Genomic DNA, 18,178 nt, shown 5'->3' on the forward strand with positions numbered 1-18,178 from the left:
TGAATGAACTTCAAAAAGGCTAGCATCTTCTTAAATTGATTAAGTGAAGCTGGCCTAATACTTCACGCAACGGGTCTCATATTCACTCGATTCCACTACTAGTCCACTGACTGTTACAGAGCTCCTACAGGTGGTGCAGCTCTAGAAACAAATTTCCAATGTTAGTAGCCAGGTTCTTGTGTTTCTGAACCATTTCCGTCATCGACGCCCTTCATCAGGCTGTCAAAGAAAGCCATGTCGACACCTTGGAACGCCCAATCATCAATTCCAGCCGTAAGCCCAGGGTCCTGATACTGCTGCAGAAGCGTATCAGAAACGTTATCTGCGTATCGTGGAGCGAATTGTTGTTCATGTGGCCCGTCAACACCACCGACAGAGTCGAGATCCCCCTCCGCAATTGATCCAGGATAGCAATCTTCATTAGAGTGATCATGATTGAAAGTCCGCGCTCCAGCCTCTGTGCCCCCCGTATCAAGCATTCCAGTCATCAGAGTGTAGGATTGCCCATTAACTGAATCTTGTGAGCTAGGAATCTCTTTCGAAACAGTGCCCTGGCGGGCAATCCTAAGGATCCCAAAGTAAGGTATTTGCACCCGCAAAACGCCGTCATCACTTTCGCTTGGCTGTAATATCTCACTTTCAGGCGACTCCACGCTGACACTCTCCATACTGATACCGTTTGCTGTTTCGGATTCGACAGCCAGTAGCTTTTGCAGCAAGTGCGCACTTTGAACACTCAGGGTATCTCCATTCACTTGACTTATTTGTTCCATGTTGACCTGCGCTTGCTCTATCATTGCACGGTCACTAAGATATTGGTGGGCCAGTAGGTTGCTGGTCTGTGAGAAACGGTGGCTATCCAGGTGCGCCAGAAGCAGTGTAATGGCGGCCATGAGTGCAAAGAAGTCGACTGTCCGACAGCAGAAATCAGTCCTGGTGTAGCTGCGGAACATGATGAAGCGTAAGAGTACCTCCCTCGAAGCATTAACGCAGGTCATCCTGGAATACTCGTACTTGCGTTCTAGCGAAGAACGAAGCATGTAGGGTAAATGTAGTTGGTTGAGCAGGTTATAATGATACAGCTGATTAAACAACCGTCCCATGTCCCAAAAGAGATCCTGCGGATTGTCCGCAACACTGTCTAGATTTGGCATCAGCCACCATTTGCTAGGCAGGCTTCTCCCCACTTTCTGTAGCTCCATATCGAGATTTTGTGTCAGAGCGAAGTTATCAAAGCTTGGATCAGACTCATTGCGCTCCAGGATTTGAGAGGCGAGCGTACAGTGCATCCGCTCAAGACGGCCCATGGGGGAGTCATTTTTGAATGCCGTACCAGTGGCCATACTCCGATCAAGAGAGCCCTGCGTAAGCCCCAACATAAGACACAAATGACGGTCATGAAAGACAATTCGGAACCACATGAACTGTGGATCAGCTCTTGTTTTGTGGTCAAGAACTTTGTACTGTGCCCGGCGGTCAGCTCGATGGAGGTTCATCAATTGCGCAGTAACCATAGCCCTCCGGTTCGCCATCCAGCTCCGTCGCAGATTCCCACCATTAGCCTGGTACATGCTTTCCATCATAATACATTCTAGTGCCTCAATGCTGCCAAAGAACTCCTCGTTCGTTGTGACGTATGTATTGGCAGTCTCCGCCAATCGTTTCATTAGTGCATGCGGTGTTTCCGATAGGCCGTTCATCACCCCAAGAATATTAGGATGAAGATGCTGCAAAAAGGTAGCAATATATAGCATGTATCTTGCGATGAGCACTGGATGTGAAGTTGGGCCAGGTATTCCGAGCAAACTCTCTGGCAATTTGAGGCCATTCTGCTCGAGAGCAGCATATGGTGTGCTCAGCATCTCATGGAAAAGTATAGATTTTCTACCACGGGCTTTGTATATCATCTCGATAACTTTGCTTGATGGCAATGCCTCGTGCAAACTCCGAGATAGCTTCTCGTATTTGATCTCTGTTTCTGCTGCGCCATGATCCTGATGTTGAATGTGAGTGATAATTCTACTGTACTACGGCCTCCAGAGTTGATACGTACATGAGAGGCCTTATACAAAGACAGGAAGCGTGAAGAGTCCAAGTCAATTGATGTAGGGGTAGGCATTCCATTAGGAGGTGCAGAGGTTTCGCCAATTGCGCGTGCTTCTCCATTGCCCACTTTCTTGATCAATTGCTCAACTAAGGCCTCAACTTTCGCAACACGAGCTTGACTGCCCATGCGCCGGCGTCCCTTTCTAGAATCTTTTGTTCCTTCAACGAATTCAAACTCCTGGCTGACGCATTTGGTCCCGCGTCGCTGGCAGCCAATGCAGATGGCCTCGACGTCAACTGGCGAACCGGAGTCTGCAAACACACATTTCATCTTGCGCTTTTTGCACTCCCAGCAACTCCTTGTCCCTTTGCGGATCTTCCTCCGCTTCGCATCTGATTCGACATTATCGCCATGGTACTCAGCCATACTTTCAGTCTGCATGACTAGCTGCGGAGGCCGTGAAAGATGGTATAATTGACCTACTCCAACATCCGACCGGCAGGAGGACCACCAGCACCTTTTGTGGGGGCGACATGTGGGGCAGCAGCTCCGGGTCGTTCGACCGCCGAAAAAACAAAACACGGCGGAAGAAAGATCGGACGAAGACCTACACAGTAAGCATTTTGAAATGCACCAAAGCGGAGCCTTACTGTTGCAGTTATGCTTGCTGGCCAGCTGCAGGTGACATGTGAAATGTTATTACTGTAGCGGTAATCGATACGTGATGATACATGCCCCTGCTCCTCTTCCGTTCTTCAGAGAAATATCGGGATATATTCTGGGGCTGAATACGGTATCTTTGGGGCATAATTGCAGACGCTGAACTACAAATACTTTTTGAAAGCGTAATCATGTAGTGTTCCATCACAGCGCCATATCATTGCACTAGCTCCAAAACTGTTCAAGATGGGGATAATTCACATCGTGATGATTGAGTTTAAAGCAGAGGTGACGACTGAACAAATTGAAGACGTAAGCCTTTGTCTTAGTATTTTTGTGAAGGAGAATTCTAGAACTTTGAACATAGGTCTACAGTCGCCATCTAGCCCTAAAGGACCTATGTGTGCGCTCAGATTCCAAAAAGCCATACATTACCAACCAAATGGCCGGCAAAGACATTAGCGTTGAGAATTTGAGTGTAAGTAACACATCCAAGAACATCGTGGTATCGAATTGATTTTGGACATCTAGGGAGGATTTACTCATATTTTTATTGAGGAATTTGACAACATAGAGGATAGAAACTACTATCTGAAGGAAGATTCTGCACATGCCGAATTCGGGAAGGTGGTGGAAAATCTGGTGAAGTCGGCGCAGGTAAACGATTTTATTCCCGGGGGTATCTGATAAACGCCCAATTCTGCTTCTGAAGTCAATGGCGTAACTCAAGATTATGTTATCGAGTTCTTACAAGTGAAAGAGTGTTACCCAACATAGTCTTTTCTATAAATGCAGACGGACCCATTTAGACTACTCATCGCTCGGAAATAAAAGATATGTATTCGTGAGTAATATAATTTGTCCGGTTGGTGGTTTATTGATTGGAGAACCGATCATGCAGCATTATAAATCACACATATCATTTTCGAGATAAGAAGGACGATCATATGCAGCCACTTACGATAATCATAGTAATCCACCTAATGCATACTATGTACTGCACCCTTTTTCTGAAAGGGGTGGAGTCATGCTGGGCTGCCAGTCACTTTCCCCTTCCTCCGTCCGGGACAACATCCGGAGGAACAAGCTCCGCCGAAAAAGAGTTCAATCTCGGCGCGCAATTGATTGACATGATTTCAGAATTCTCTAAGTAATGCGCAAATACCAATCTATTTACTTCAACTGGTCCTGTCGTCTTCCCTTCCATAGTTCATCGACCTACAATTCCGTTTGGCAGAATGAGTACTGAACCAATTGACATCGAAAAAGACCGCCAGAACGCAGAGATGAGCGCACAATCATCAACAACAAACGCTGCTTCTGCGAACGACTTTGAAACCGAGAACCATATGGCAGACCATGCGAACAATAACCAAGGGATACACGACTTACCAGAAAAGGATGCCGCTGAGGAAGCGGATCCGAACGATGAGGAAGAGTATCCGCATGGTCTCCCACTGTTCTGCATCGTCGTGGCTTTGGGTATGAGCATCTTTCTTGTTGCTCTTGACATGGTAAGGCTCACAATGACCCAGCGAAGAGCTCCTTGGGAGGTCGTCTTCTAATGTTGAACAGACAATTGTAGCCACAGCGATCCCAAAAATTACCGACCAATTCCATAGCCTCGACGATGTCAGTTGGTATGGTTCAGCTTTCTTGATGACAACTGGTGGCTTCCAATCGACCTGGGGGAAAGTGTACAAATATTTCCCGCTGAAAATTTCATTCCTCATTTCTGTTTTCCTTTTCGAGCTTGGAAGCTTGATATGTGGCGTGGCTCCAAATTCCGTGGCACTTATCGTTGGCCGTGCAATTGCTGGAGTGGGTGCTGCTGGTATTGGAGGCGGGGTCTTCATTATCATCGCTTTCATTGCCAGTCCAAAAAGAAGGCCAGTTTTCACCGGTATCATTGGCATGTCTTATGGCATCGCGTCGGTTATTGGGCCGCTTATTGGAGGTGCTTTTGCCGATAAAGTAACATGGAGGTGGTGTGAGTACTTTCCATTCTAATTCTATTCCCTTTATTTGCATTGCATTTTACCAGATGCTAACCTTATCGGCTATTTACTTAGGCTTCTACATTAATTTGCCTGTGGGCGGCGTCGCGGCCACGTCAATTCTGTTCTTCTTCCACACGCCTGCGAGATCTTCTACCGCTAAGGCTACTTTGAAGGAGAAGTTCTTGCAAATGGATCCGGTTGGAACAGCCCTTTTAGTGTGTGCCATCATTTCATACATCTTGCCACTTCAATTTGGTGGCCAGACCAAATCGTGGAACTCCAGCACGGTAATTGGTCTTCTTGTCGGCTTTCCTCTCATGATCCTCGTCTTCATGGTGTGGGAGTACTTTCAAGGTGAACGGGCCGCCTTTCAACCACGCTTGATATCGCAACGCCTCATCTTTGTGAATTCAATTTACGCGTTTCTTTTTGCAGGCTCTTACTTTATTGTCATCTATTACCTTCCAATCTACTTTCAGAGCATTCAGAGTGTCAGTCCTACACTTTCCGGTGTACGAAACCTACCATTGATTATCTCGATGTCCATAGCCCTCATTGTCTCTGGTGGCAGCATCACCAAAACGGGCCACACGGCCCCTCTCATGGTCATCGGTGGGGCTATTGCAACTATCGGTTCTGGGCTGTTATATTCGCTAGACATTGGGACTAGTACGGGCAAGTGGATTGGATACCAGATAGTTGGCGGAGTGGGGTGGGGTTTGGCCTACCAGGTTCCCATAAATGCCGCGCAGGGCTCGGTGGATCCCAGTGATATCGCATCCGTGACAGGGATTATTATATGTGAGTAGTAGTTGAACTCCTCAGCATCAATCAATGCAGCTAACATATCTCAGTCTTCCAAACTGTCGGAGGTGCAGTCTTCGTGGCTGCTGCACAATCGGCCTTGTTCAACCAGCTTCTCCATAAACTTGCTAGCACCGCTCCAAATATCGATGCAGCTTTAGTTCTGGGAACTGGTGCCAGCGAGTTACGAAACGTTTTCACATCCGAGGAAATGACTGCTATTTTGCCCGCTTATATGGCGGGTCTCAAGGTCGCTTTCGCCATCTCGGTCACCGCGGTGGGATTAGCTTTCTGTCTCAGCCCCTTCAACAATTGGAAGAAAATCGATGCTCATAGAGATGCACCCGATGATACCCCCATCGGAGCAGCCGTGTAAGTATTCTACAGATCATTACACCTTTCTTTTGTGGTATACTTAATATTGTATGGTTGTACTCCGGGTTTGCATCCAAGAAAGGGTTAGTGGCTTTGAAACTTCATATCCTTTCCCTACTCTTGTGTAATAGTACGATTTTTCTTTGGTGCCGATGCATTGTGTGTCAACTTCTTTTCCCTATTATTAAATTCTGTTACCTTCTTTTTTGCTTCTTTGTTTTATAATTACTATAATGTTACCAAAGTGGGTTGGGAAAGTAAGATGAAAAAGAACTGACAGATAATACCTCCTCTGCTGTACAGCAATAGTCGACTTGCACAAAAAGATTCTACAGCCACAAGAGAGATACAAGTTGAATGAATAAACTTAATGATATAAAAGCACAGAAAACAGAGTCTCGATGTGTCGACGGCGATAAGTGCATCAACTGGTCCGAAAAGTGTAGGGCTTACAAAGTTACCTCCAAATTTCAATGCCGACACTACTGAACATGATTTGGATCTACGTACGACCGAAAGTACTTGCATAAAACGTAAGCTCTCCTATTTCTGGATTGGAATAGCCAAGATGACAGTTTCTGATCATTCGGTATACTAGCTACTTGCTGCTCATTTACATGATGTTGATGCCTCCGCTTACCGAGATGAATTGAGCCGTTATCCAACGGCTCTTTTCGGAAACGAGCAGAAGCATGGCATCAGCAATATCATCGGTGGTGCCAACACGCTCTTCTGCTCTAGTGAGATTGACAAATGGGGTAATAAATAATTCTTTATTGGTGACCTCACTCAGTCAAGATAGGCAATGCATATATAGTTTGGCCGCAACGGGTCACCTGTCGTTGAGGTCTTACGCACAAAGCGTATGACCGCAACGCCAGAGAGGGCCCCGTCCGCGCTCCCTTGTGGGGAGGCAATTGTCTGTATTGTAATGGCACTATGAATCTATGTACATAGGGAGGTGGGTGGGAAAATCAAGTCTTGACTGCGTGAGAGATGACGAGCAACTTGCGGAGGCGAGCGGCTGACTCTCGTGAGGCAGTTGTAAGAAGGAAGAACCCCGAAGTATGCAGGACGTTAGGTGAAGACTAATCATAACCCTAACCCAACCCTAAATGCCTCTGAGGTCCATCTGCTAAGGGCCTAGATCTGGTTATTGTCAGATAATCCGGCTTTCAAACGAGGCAGAAAGATCGACTGTTCAATCTTACAGGTCTAAAAGGCACCTTTAGGCATATATCTGGGCACCTAGATTTCAGCCCAATATTTACCCCTCCTGATAGCTCACAAATCACCCCGCCAAAGGTGTCTATAAAGGACCCGGCTTTAAAAAAAAAAAACTTGAAAGACAGACACAGAACTCAATACATACAATCTTGCTAGTCACTTCTTTTCTTTGATCCTAGTAAAACACTCTTCAGGATTGGCCTGGAATAAACCGACCAATCCGACAGTTATCTAAAATTCTGCTATTGTGAGCATGCTGTGCTGCACCTTTTCGAAAACTATGACCTAAGTAGCTATCTGTTTGCAGTCCAAGTATTTTTAGTCTATTCAATAATGTAGAGAGGAAGTTATTACAAGGAAATAGTCTTCTATAGAAGGAGAACAATAGTGCGTTAAGTCCTCTAGGGTTAAGAAAGAGCAGCTTTTGAAGGGCGTTGACTAGGTATGCTCCATCTCCTGTTTTAGCGAGGATAATCTATACTCCTTTATAGCGGCAATCCATCATACTTCGCTTGAGCGTGAGTTGTACATGGTCTAATGTGGGAGAGAATCTAATGTCTGAATGTATTAACTTTGTTAACGCGAAGATAGAGGATGCGTTGAGGTCTTCTTTCTTATAGGTGAATTCTCCAATATGGAGGCATCCAGCAAATGCCACCTAACAGGTGGTTGTGAAGTTCAGGTCATCTCTGAGATCTACAGTCATCTCTAAGGGCTGCGATGGAAGTTCAATTAGGCTAGATAATAGTTTTATAATGGCCTCACGGGAAATGGGCTTTCTAACCTGTACTTTGGTTTAGACTTCCGCATGACCCAATATAACCCGGACCCAACCCGGGCTGGGTTGGGTTTTGGGTCGAAGACTCTGACCCAGCTTTGGGTCCGGGTTACACTTGGGTGACCCAGCCTGGGTCCGGGGCCCCAACTTGGGTTACAAACGTAACATATATGCCAAGGCCCGTGACTACATAAATTATGCATTTTTTGTCTGTAATATTCAGTATTTCCTTTACAGCTAAATCAAGAGAAGCAAGAACAAGAAAGACTAAAGAATATCGAAGAATCAGAAGGCAAAGTATAATATATTTCTATCTCCAGCTGAAATCTAACTATCGGTTTATCCCCGTCCTAGATCAGCTCAATAGATTTGAAGAAAGGGCGGTCCGACAAAGTGAAGCACAATGGAATCTATTTTGATTCCTAATATTCTGCTTGATTCCTAAGAAAGGGGTGCCGGGAGTTCAGCGCAATAGAGCAGTGTGCTCACCGCCCGGCAGTATACTTGATCGCTTCAATGATCGCCTCATTGAAGTTCAGTTATTATAAGGCTTGATATTGACGTGCCAACACTAACTAATGATACTCAAAGATATCGTCATCTCGACTCTTGCGCTTCCGTCCTGAGACCCGTACCTGGGTGTTGTTCCTAGGCAGTGGTATCTGCGCTTCACCTACTTCATCTGCCTCGCCTATCTCGTCTAGCCCTATCTCATCATTAATTATAGTATACTGCTCTTCAGTATCACTAATTAGATCTATCTCAATCTTGTCAAGCTTTTCATCCTTCTCCTCCTTTGCAGATTCCATTTCCTCATAGGAGAAGAACTTCTCTAGAAGCTTTGCCTCCTGCTCTTCTATATCAAACCTTGAAGTGCAAAGAAACATCATTAATTCTTCAATCGTCTGCGACTTTATTCTCCCTCGACAATAATGGCAGACATCCCGAGCAGTATTAAAGAGCCGTTCAACTCCTGCGCCTGTTGCAGGAAAGGAGAGTATATCCCGCGCAAGGGCAGCAATTGCTGGAAAGCGAGTTTGATGCTCTTTCCAGAATGCAAGAGGCGCAATATGAATAGTATCTATTAAGTAGTTAGTATATTTTAGCAAAGACTTCGTGCAAACAAACCACTATCAAGGTATTGGGTCATTTCATCAGTTGCTGCATTTGGCTGTGCCTCACTCTCATCTAACATCTTATCAAGCTTTGAGCTTAGCCGAGCTGCTGAGTGAGACCCGTCTGAAGACCGGTTACTTGTTGAAAGTTGCTCTTGATATGGAATAAGAGCCTGTTGGAAGGACTTGCGATAGATATCCCGCCATTTCTGATCCCAATCCTTTGTAAGGAAGAATTTGAATTTATTTACTGGTGCCAGCATCGTACTGACTGCATAAATGTGCCCTGGAATATAATCAGTTTGAGAGTAGTACTCATCAAGCTTTGTCCGACCAGCCTCTAGTGCATGAAGCATTTGTTGCTTCCATGGAGCGCGCTTTCGTTGTAGCTGCTTTATTGACTGCTCAAGGTGCTTAAAGAGTTTATTGTAAATCTTAAACACATAATGTGCTGTGACGTCTCAGGTCTTTGATAGCTGAGTTGTATAGTCAAAGAATGGCTCAGTAATACAAAGAAGATAGTCAACCTGGCGCCACTCCTCATCCTAAAGTAACATCTCTTCACAGTCATACTCTGCACAAAATGGCGCAAAGATACTGCGTAAGCGCTTTGCCCGACAAAGCATTAGAAAAGTTGAATTCCATCGAGTTCTCACATCTTGGATAGGCACTAGCTTCACGCTTGACATCTAGAGGTTATAGAAAGTCTCCTGGCGCTGAGGACTTGCGTTCACATAGATTGCAAGATAGCGGATCTTATTTAAGGTATAAGATATCTCTTGCCCTTGGTGCTGCGCATTCGCTTGGGCTAGTCCTGACTACTTTTCTGTCCATTTCGTTACAGCAGAGTCATTTAATGGGACTGCCTTAATGCGATCAAGAAGCTGGTTAAGGCCGAGCTAAATAACATGAGCAAGGCATGGAATCTGGGTAATAATAACACTATCTGGTAGAGCTTGTTGAAGAGAATCTACCAAGGTCTTATTATTAGATGCATTATCTGTTGTTAACCCAAATACTCGTGATTCAAGGTTATACTCCATAAGAGTTTGAAGAACGACGCTACTTAGATTCACACCAGTATGTGGCCCATAAAGAGGCTTAAATCTAAGTAGTACCTCGCGATAGACCCAATCAGCATCAATAAAATAGCCTGTAATTGCTATAAATGCTTGTGAGAATAGAGATGTCCAGTAGTCCAGTGCAATTGATATCTTTGAGCTAGCGGGTAGTGTTCGAAGGGCACGCTCTTGCCAGTCTTGAACAAGGCTTCTTAGTCGGCGACGAATTGTATCAGCAGATAGGATTATTGGCAGTGATGGAGCGCAGCGAGCCCGAGAAATAAGCCGCTGAAACATTGGATGCTCGATAAGATGAAATGGAAGTCGATTAAGTGTAAGGAACTGTAAGATATCTTCTTCCCAAGCTTCTTGCGAGAAAGATATATTAGTATCTGAAGCTTTATTCTTTGCAGCTATATTTTGAGCATTCTTTCATAGTGCATTAACACCTACAGTAGAATTAGGAGCTCAATGACCACCTATGGGTATAGAACCTGTAAATCCTTTTGAATTACCATTATTAAATACAGTTATATTATTAAGTAGTGGTGCTACTGTAACATATGCTCATCATGCTTTAATAAAAGGTGATAGAAAAAGAGCTATATATGGTACTATATTTACTGTATTATTAGCAGTAATATTTACTGTGTTCCAAGGTATAGAATATTCAGTGTCATCATACTATTAGTGATGGTGTATTTGGTAAATTTTTTTTCTTTGGTACAGGTTTCCATGGATTCCATGTTATAATAGGAACAATCTTTATAGCTGTAAATTAAATAAGCTACAACACAATAATCCTTTATTACTACCCAACATTTTATTGTTATATATTGAATGAATATAAAAAAGAAAATTGTACAAAATTATAAAAAAAAAATACAATATTAAAAAATATTGTATTATCTAAAGTACCTCAAAAGATTTATCTGACGCTCAAAATCCCGTCACAACGCGTTGATCCACTCTAACACAGTCGTAGGCTCAACACGCCTAGTCCAGTCCGGTTCAAGGAATATATTGCGAACCGTCCCGCTCTGATCGACCAGCAGCGTAGCCGGAAACGGGACCTCGTTCGAATCGTCGCCGTTAACCTCCGCAAACTTCATGCCGTTGATCTGCTCGACCAGAGGACCTATAGCATCCGGGTGCTTCCAAACGATGCCCAGCTTGCGCGCATATTCATTATGGAGATCCGAGAGGACCGGAAATCCGAGATTGTGCTTCTCGGTCATCGTGAGGAGACCGCTTGGCTTCTGGGGCGTGATGCCGACGAGAGTGACGCCTTTGGCAGTAAATTCGGCAAGATGCCTCTGCAGGCCACTTATAGCGATATTGCAGGCCGGACACCATTCCCCGCGGTAAAAGGCTATCACGAGAGGACCGCGTGAGAGGAGCTCGGCGCTGGATTGCTCCTTCTCTACGGCATCTGGGAGGTTGAATTTGGGAAGCTTGTCGCCGACCTTGATAGCAGTGGAACGATCGAATTTGGAGAGATCTGATAGAACGGCTCCAATTGGGATCTTGAATTCATCGGGATATGTTGTGAAGAGTTTCTCGCGGGAGGCGTCAAGCTGGGGTTGGATAAGGCTCATAATGGTGGTTTTCGGGGAAAATGAAGTGTCTTGATGATATAGAGCGATAGTTAGAGATAACTTGTTGTCAGTATTAGTGTTAGATAGTTATGTATTTATACTTTTCTATTGAGAGATCAAGCGCTCAATTTCTAAGCACTACGGACGAGCTCGGATGAGTTCGGACGGATTGCTAAGCTGGGAATCCATTGAAATAAGCAGGCTTTCTATCCATACGCGTACTAGCTAGTTATTCCATACGTCATATGGAATACCACATATAGATTATTCGATACGGCGTGATCGTATTCCATACGTATGGAATATGACGGAACAATATTTTTCCTTCCGTCGGCCACAACCCATTGAATTTTGTTTGCTTTGTATAGCAGGCAGCGTTTATCCAAACTTCGATGCAGTGGCCCGCCTAGATGTCTGCCACTTCTGCGGGGCGGCATTCATTGTCCCAAAGTGGTAGGTCACAAAAAAGCGTGCATTTATGAAAAGCGAATATACATACAACATTGAAATGTTAATAAAGTACAAATTTGACAACTTCAGGTTCTTGTGGTATTCTTGCTTTGACGCTATGGTCATCCAAAGACAGAAGCTTCTTATTTTGGGCCTATTTATAACGGTGTGCTGATTTCGGGCTAGGTCTTGCACACGGCCTTGCCCGCCAAGCCAGAGTTCACTAGGCGTGAAGTTTGAGCCAAGTCTGAAAAGTTATAGAACTAATACTGGCGGTGGAAAATACATAAGACTCCATGATCGTGCTCGGGTTCGGACGTTCTGTTCAATGGCATGGTAGATTCGGCCGAGCTGATAAACCTTGAAGCGTCTTGGCGACAGATCGGCTTGATTTATCAGCAAGCTCAGATCGTGTAGGTGCCGATCAAAAGCTTTCGTATAAAATCAATTCCCATCTTCAAAAGACACGGCGAAATTGATCTACTCTTCAGCTGCTCCAGACCAAGCCTCTCCAAAACTTCATCATGACGCAGCCCAAGTACTACAGCTATCCGGGCCTCGGCGAATGGGCCAAGGAGAACTTTCACTACAGCCAAGCCATCCGAATCGGCGACCGAATCCTGTGTTCCGGACAAGGTAAGCAAACCCTCTCTCCCTTGAAGCACCAAGACCGCAGCCCGAAAATTCGACCCGTTTTGCGTAATTGGCACACCACTTACAACCGATTTCACGGCGCGCGCACAGGAGGCTGGAACCCAAAGCCAGACAAGATTGATTTTGAGAACCTTGTGCCCGAAGACGTCGCCGCGCAGGTCGACCAGGCCTTTGCCAACTGCGACATGAACGTGCGGCATGCGGGCGGCGGCCGGGGCCTGGCGCAGGCGTACAAGGTGGTCACGTACGCCACCGACCTGGCCGCTGCGCACGAGCACATTGTCCGCAATCTGCGCAGGTGGATGCCGGAGAACCCGCCAATCTGGACGGAGCTGGGCGTGGCGGCGCTGGGCGCGCCGGGGATGAAGTTTGAGATTGACGTCGAGGCGTACGATCCCGAGGGCGCCAAGAAGGAGCTTGCGTAGAGGCGCGAGAAGCTTTGGCGATTTGGTTGGGATTCTGCAGAGACCGTTTGAAATGAATGAAAAGATTGACGAAAAGTGTGACAGAGCCACCTCCGTCCCGGCTCCGTACCAGGTCAAAGGTGAAGCCATTCCCGTCGTAGGGCTGCAGCCCTACGGGTTGCCAGATAGGGAACCGCCAGAGCGGTACTGTATTTAGCAAGGTGCCACGCACAGAGATTATATAGATCTCTGTGGCTGGATCGAGAGCTTGTTTCCTTCCTTTCTTTTTCTCTCCATGTCAAATATTCTCGTGTACGTGTACCTCATTGTATGTAGCTCAGCTCAGCAATACAGTAAGATTGACCCTTTCACATAATATTTGACATCATTTCTTTTCTTACCCTCTTGTAAATCAGTACAGCGGACCACTACGTGTCTCGCTCTGATCGAGAGGTCCCTCTTTCTTCTTTTCTTCATCTCTATAAGCTTATACAGCATGTGACCTCATCATTGTTACTTGGGCCAGAGATCCCCTTTTCCTTCCTCTTATCTCCTATTTTTCCATTTCCTATTCTCTTTTTAATGTTCGTCAGCCAACACGATGGTGAAGGAACCTGGTCAAGACAGTGCTGGCAAGGCACTGAGCGCAGACGCGCAGAAGGACGCGAAGCAGAAGCGTCCTGAGGACTCCAGACAGAAGCGTCCAGAGCAACGTCTTACCCTGGATTTCACTGATTCCCTTAAGAAGGAGTTCGGTGCGGCGGCGGTCCATAGAGATGGGTCATTGGATTTCTCTGTATTTCAGAAGCTTTATGAGAATTATCCTGAGAAGCTCTTTAATTATGTTTGCAAGTGCATCGAGGATCTTGAGCAGACGGTCATCAAGGCGCGGGGATGAGATGCAGCTGAGGACTCTGAGTACGACGAGGAGGTCTCATTGTGGTAAGAGCAGAATGCTAAACTGTAGAAGCAGGTAAAGGACTAGCGGGATGCTATGGTCGAACTTATCGCCGAATGTAATAACGCGCTTGCTCGTATGCGTGAACTAGCTCGTGAAGGTACAACCTCAACCACCTCTATTAGCTAGAAGAAGTCCACCAAGCTCCCTGATGGAAAGCGTTTCAGTGGTGGCGACGATCTGAAGTTCGCCTCTTAGTTGATCGATGTTGAGAACAAGTTGGAGACGAACACTGATCACTATCCAACTGCGTTGGCTCATATGCAGTATGTCAAGAGTATGTGCGAAGGAGCAGCAGCGGAGCATCTCGTGCCTTGTCTCTAGAAGGATTTACTAGAACGCTACCGTGATGCCAATGATATGATTGAATACCTCAAGACAATTTATTATGACGCCAACAGTGTCACCAAGGCCAAGCGCGAGTTGCGCTGACTGTACATGAACGACACCAAGTTTTAGGATTTCCTTTCGAAGTTCGTGCTTAAGGCGCAAGAGTCGGAACTACCATCCTCTCAGTGGAAGAATGAGTTGTATGAACATCTATTCCCTGACATACAGCGCCAGCTAGTGTAAGTGAGCTACAATGAGAATATGTTATACCGCGACTTTGTCAAGGAATATCACCAAACCGCGAACCGACTAGAGATTATTATCAAGAACGAGAGGCGCGCACCAAAGAATTGTGAGAACAAGGGTGGAAATGGTAGTGGCGCCAGCAAGGATAACAAAAAGAATAAGTCGGGATCGGACAAGCTGAAGGACGATAAGGGTGCGGCTAAGATCTCATAGGCAGAGAAGAAGTAGCTTATCGCTGAAGGAAAGTGCTTCAACTGCAAGATGAAGAGACACATGGCCAATGAATGTGAACTCAATAAGAAGGACACCCCCGACCTCAAGGCCTTGGAAGCTGTGAAGAAGGCTGACGTGGAGGAGAGCTCAGAGTCGGAAAATGACGACGCCTAGGAAAAGTCTCCCTCCTGGGTGAGATCTGTGCTGCTGATGCGTTAGATCTATCTCAGTTAATTGGTAATGACAAGGAAAGTTTGACTGTATCTATCTGATTAGCTAAGAATGGATTATTAATTTTAACTAAGGCATTAGCAGACACTGGAGCCAATGGTTTTGCATTTCTAGACCTCTTTCTAGCTGAGAGGCTCGCTCGACACTTCAACCATCATGTTATCCCTCTGAAGAAGCCATGTTAAGTAAAGGGCTTCGATGGGAAAACTAAGAACGCGATTACTCATCTCATGATATTGTTGTTGGTCGTTAATAGACAGGTTATGTATAACCTCCCCTTCTTGATTGTTCAACTCAGAAAGCACGACGTGATATTAGGTTGCATGTGGTTGGCGAAGTACGGTGTCATGGTTGACTGTGCCCGTCATCGGCTACTGTGGCCAGAGGAAGTCTCCCTGAAGGAGGAGATCTAGGCGAAGCAGTTCGTACCACTGCCTAAGAAGTTACTCCTACGTGACCGCGAGATAGAGATCTCTCACCAGGAGGATGTGGAACGGTGGGACAAAGCCTTCGATCAGCAAGACGTTACAAAGCCGCGCATCCCGATTCCTCGATCGCACGGAAGAACTTACCGACGAAGCCACGAGTGCGAGCTGAACCATATGAAGAAGGAGCTGGAGAAAGCTTCCGTCGAACCTACTCCTACCAATACAATGTCCGTTGCTGTTCGAGAGCCGAAGTGAGTCTGTTTTAAGGAGAAGTACCCTGAAGCAGATATTGCCTTGATAGGCGCAGCAGGATTCAATCACAGTGTGAAGAGCAAAGAGGATGAAGTGTTCATCACTAGTCTGAGCGAAATCGAGAAGGCAATTGAGGACAAAGAGCGTCCGGGTGAGGACCATCTGGAGGAAGAGGAAATAAAGCAACACCTTCCTAAGTAGTACCACGAGTTCGCAGATGTTTTCTCGAAGATTAACTCCGACAAGCTGCCGGAGCGGAAGGAGTACGACCACAAGATTGAGTTGGAGAAGGAGGTGGAGCTAGGATATTGCCTGTTGTATTGCATGAGTGCGGAGGAGCTCTATGCCGCGAAGGACTACATTGTGGAGAATCTAGACAAAGGCTTCATTGTGCTGAGTAACGCGCCATTCGCGTCACCTATCCTTATGGCTAAGAAGCCTGGAGGTAGACTCTATTTCTGTGTTGACTACCAATGGCTAAATACAATCACTCGAAAGGACTATTATCCTTTGCCTTTTATTGACAAAGTGTTCGAACAAATCAGCCAGGCAAAGATTTTTACTAAGCTAAATATCCAATAAGGTTTCCATCGAATTTGCATGTATAAAGACTCTTCTGACCTAACGACATTCTGGTGCCGGTATAGAATCTTTAAGTATGAGGTTATGCCATTCAGGCTGACCAATGGCCCAGTGATATTCCAGAGATTGATCAACAATATCTTCCTCGATTGCTTGGACAAGTTCTTGATAGCGTTTATTGACGACCTATTGATCTACAGCAACAACGCGGTGGAATATGAGATCCAAGTACGAACTGTCCTCCAGCGGCTGCGCGACGCAGGATTGCAAGCAAGCATCAAGAAGTACGAATTCCACATTACCACTATAAAATACTTGGGCTTTATTATTATACCTAAAGGCATTCAGGTTAACCCCGCGAAGGTTGAGACAGTTATCTCTTGGAAAGCACCTATGATAGTGGTCGGGGTACAATCGTTTTTAGGCTTCTGCAATTTCTACTGGAAGTTTATAGCGGAGTACAGTTGGATAGCTCGCCCCCTACATCGTCTCACAAGACAGGATGTTCCCTTCGTATAGGCTAGCCAGTGTCAAGAAGTATTCAAGAAGCTTAAGACTGCATTGGCCATGGCGCCAGTATTGGTGCATTACAATCTAGAGAGATCTACATGTGTTAAAATAGATGCCTCTGATGGAGTAGTCGCAGCTATTCTATCTCAACTATGTGATGATGGAGAGTGGCATCCAGTTAGATACTATTCCGCAGCCATGAGCTCTACTAAGCATAACTACAATATATATGATAAGGAAATGCTGGCGATCGTCAAGGCATTCCATGAATAGAGGCTGGAGCTTATGGGACTACAGCGGCAGGAGCGTTTTGAAGTCTTGTTGGATTATCACGTGTTGGAGTATTTTATGACAACCAAGGCGCTGAGTGCGAGGCAAGTGCGGTGGTACAAATTCCTCCAAGAATTCTATTTTGTCTTGAAATATCATCTAGGGAAGGCGAATATATTAGCCGACACGTTAACGCGATGGAAGAACAAAGGAGCAAGGAATCTTAATTATAGGAATCTCACTTTGTTACCTATAGAGTGTCTGGATGAGCAGATTATAATGGAGTTAGCTTTTATAGATCTGCAGGACGCGGGCAGGGATAAGAATGTGATTGATCAGGTGCTTGAGGCTAATAAGAGATTCGCCATCATACAGGAAGTAAAGGATCTCTTGGAGGAAAAGAACTCTAAATGGCATGTGGAGGATCAATGACTTCTTTTCCAAGACCACCTTTATGTCCCTGATGAGGGAGACCTACGAGCACAACTAATGGATGAGATACACTGACCCCCGTCAACAGCGCATCCAGGATGGGATAAGATGATGAAGCTTTTCTGAGAGCGCTTCTACTGGCCATCTTGAAGTACTAATGTGGAACGCTATATTAATAATTGCAGAACATACAGACGTATCACCACTTAGAGGGACAGAGCCTCAGGATTGCTTAAGCCATTGCCCATACCAGAGAGACCATGGCAGTATTTGTCAATGGATTTCATGGAGCTACCAAAGGATTGTTATAGGTTTAACATGGTCTTTGTGATGGTGGACCGCTTAAGCAAGAGACCCGTCTCCATGCCCTACCACAAGAAGACAACGACTGCAAAGGAGATGGCACAATTATGGATCTGGTTTGTGTTCCCATGGACAGGATTATCTAATAGTATTGTATCCGACCAGGGTGGACAGTTTGTGTCAGAGTTTTAGAACGAAGTTTGTCGAATCCTGCGAATTAAGATTAAGTTATCTATAGCTCGCCATGCGC

At 45.6% G+C, this 18,178-nt stretch overlaps 9 protein-coding genes across 9 annotated transcripts, besides 5 other annotated features; 6 read left to right on the top strand and 3 right to left on the bottom strand.

Moving 5' to 3' along the window:
• Positions 1–21: 21 nt before the first annotated feature.
• Positions 22–2,488, bottom strand: TSTA_126860 (uncharacterized protein; the record flags this gene model as incomplete). The annotated part of the gene is made up of 2 exons (XM_002482925.1): positions 22–1,994; positions 2,054–2,488. The coding sequence occupies 2 exons, from the start codon at positions 2,486–2,488 to the stop codon at positions 162–164; spliced, it is 2,268 nt and encodes a 755-aa protein (XP_002482970.1). The 3' UTR covers positions 22–161.
• Positions 2,489–2,953: 465 nt separating this feature from the next.
• Positions 2,954–3,394, top strand: TSTA_126870 (uncharacterized protein; the record flags this gene model as incomplete). The annotated part of the gene is made up of 3 exons (XM_002482926.1): positions 2,954–3,019; positions 3,075–3,185; positions 3,239–3,394. The coding sequence occupies 3 exons, from the start codon at positions 2,954–2,956 to the stop codon at positions 3,392–3,394; spliced, it is 333 nt and encodes a 110-aa protein (XP_002482971.1).
• Positions 3,395–3,945: 551 nt separating this feature from the next.
• On the top strand, positions 3,946–5,887 carry TSTA_126880 (efflux pump antibiotic resistance protein, putative; the record flags this gene model as incomplete). Its single annotated transcript, XM_002482927.1, has 4 exons — positions 3,946–4,221; positions 4,283–4,697; positions 4,780–5,508; positions 5,562–5,887. 4 exons carry the CDS (start codon positions 3,946–3,948, stop codon positions 5,885–5,887), a joined length of 1,746 nt encoding a protein of 581 aa, XP_002482972.1.
• Positions 5,888–8,466: 2,579 nt separating this feature from the next.
• TSTA_126890 (uncharacterized protein) lies at positions 8,467–9,362 on the bottom strand (the record flags this gene model as incomplete). Its single annotated transcript, XM_002482928.1, has 2 exons — positions 8,467–8,972; positions 9,020–9,362. 2 exons carry the CDS (start codon positions 9,360–9,362, stop codon positions 8,467–8,469), a joined length of 849 nt encoding a protein of 282 aa, XP_002482973.1.
• Positions 8,779–8,955: a mobile genetic element.
• Positions 8,985–10,493: a mobile genetic element.
• Positions 10,494–10,887: 394 nt separating this feature from the next.
• Positions 10,888–10,969: a sequence feature (AT_rich).
• Positions 10,970–11,017: 48 nt separating this feature from the next.
• TSTA_126900 (bacterioferritin comigratory protein, putative) lies at positions 11,018–11,854 on the bottom strand (the record flags this gene model as incomplete). The annotated part of the gene is made up of 2 exons (XM_002482929.1): positions 11,018–11,694; positions 11,812–11,854. The coding sequence occupies 2 exons, from the start codon at positions 11,852–11,854 to the stop codon at positions 11,018–11,020; spliced, it is 720 nt and encodes a 239-aa protein (XP_002482974.1).
• A 785-nt stretch (positions 11,855–12,639) lies between these two features.
• On the top strand, positions 12,640–13,194 carry TSTA_126910 (L-PSP endoribonuclease family protein, putative; the record flags this gene model as incomplete). The annotated part of the gene is made up of 2 exons (XM_002482930.1): positions 12,640–12,751; positions 12,860–13,194. The coding sequence occupies 2 exons, from the start codon at positions 12,640–12,642 to the stop codon at positions 13,192–13,194; spliced, it is 447 nt and encodes a 148-aa protein (XP_002482975.1).
• A 580-nt stretch (positions 13,195–13,774) lies between these two features.
• Positions 13,775–14,260, top strand: TSTA_126920 (uncharacterized protein; the record flags this gene model as incomplete). Its single annotated transcript, XM_002482931.1, has 2 exons — positions 13,775–14,017; positions 14,159–14,260. 2 exons carry the CDS (start codon positions 13,775–13,777, stop codon positions 14,258–14,260), a joined length of 345 nt encoding a protein of 114 aa, XP_002482976.1.
• Positions 14,261–14,722: 462 nt separating this feature from the next.
• On the top strand, positions 14,723–15,094 carry TSTA_126930 (uncharacterized protein; the record flags this gene model as incomplete). Its single annotated transcript, XM_002482932.1, has 2 exons — positions 14,723–14,900; positions 14,949–15,094. The coding sequence occupies 2 exons, from the start codon at positions 14,723–14,725 to the stop codon at positions 15,092–15,094; spliced, it is 324 nt and encodes a 107-aa protein (XP_002482977.1).
• A 128-nt stretch (positions 15,095–15,222) lies between these two features.
• Positions 15,223–15,774: a mobile genetic element.
• TSTA_126940 (gag/polymerase/env polyprotein, putative) lies at positions 15,754–16,413 on the top strand (the record flags this gene model as incomplete). The annotated part of the gene is made up of 3 exons (XM_002482933.1): positions 15,754–15,830; positions 15,903–15,982; positions 16,049–16,413. 3 exons carry the CDS (start codon positions 15,754–15,756, stop codon positions 16,411–16,413), a joined length of 522 nt encoding a protein of 173 aa, XP_002482978.1.
• Positions 16,000–18,178: part of a mobile genetic element that runs on past the window's edge.

The sequence above is a fragment of the Talaromyces stipitatus genome, genomic scaffold, assembly GCF_000003125.1.
Source record: "Talaromyces stipitatus ATCC 10500 scf_1105507295555 genomic scaffold, whole genome shotgun sequence".
In the NCBI taxonomy this organism is placed as follows: Eukaryota; Fungi; Ascomycota; class Eurotiomycetes; order Eurotiales; family Trichocomaceae; genus Talaromyces; species Talaromyces stipitatus.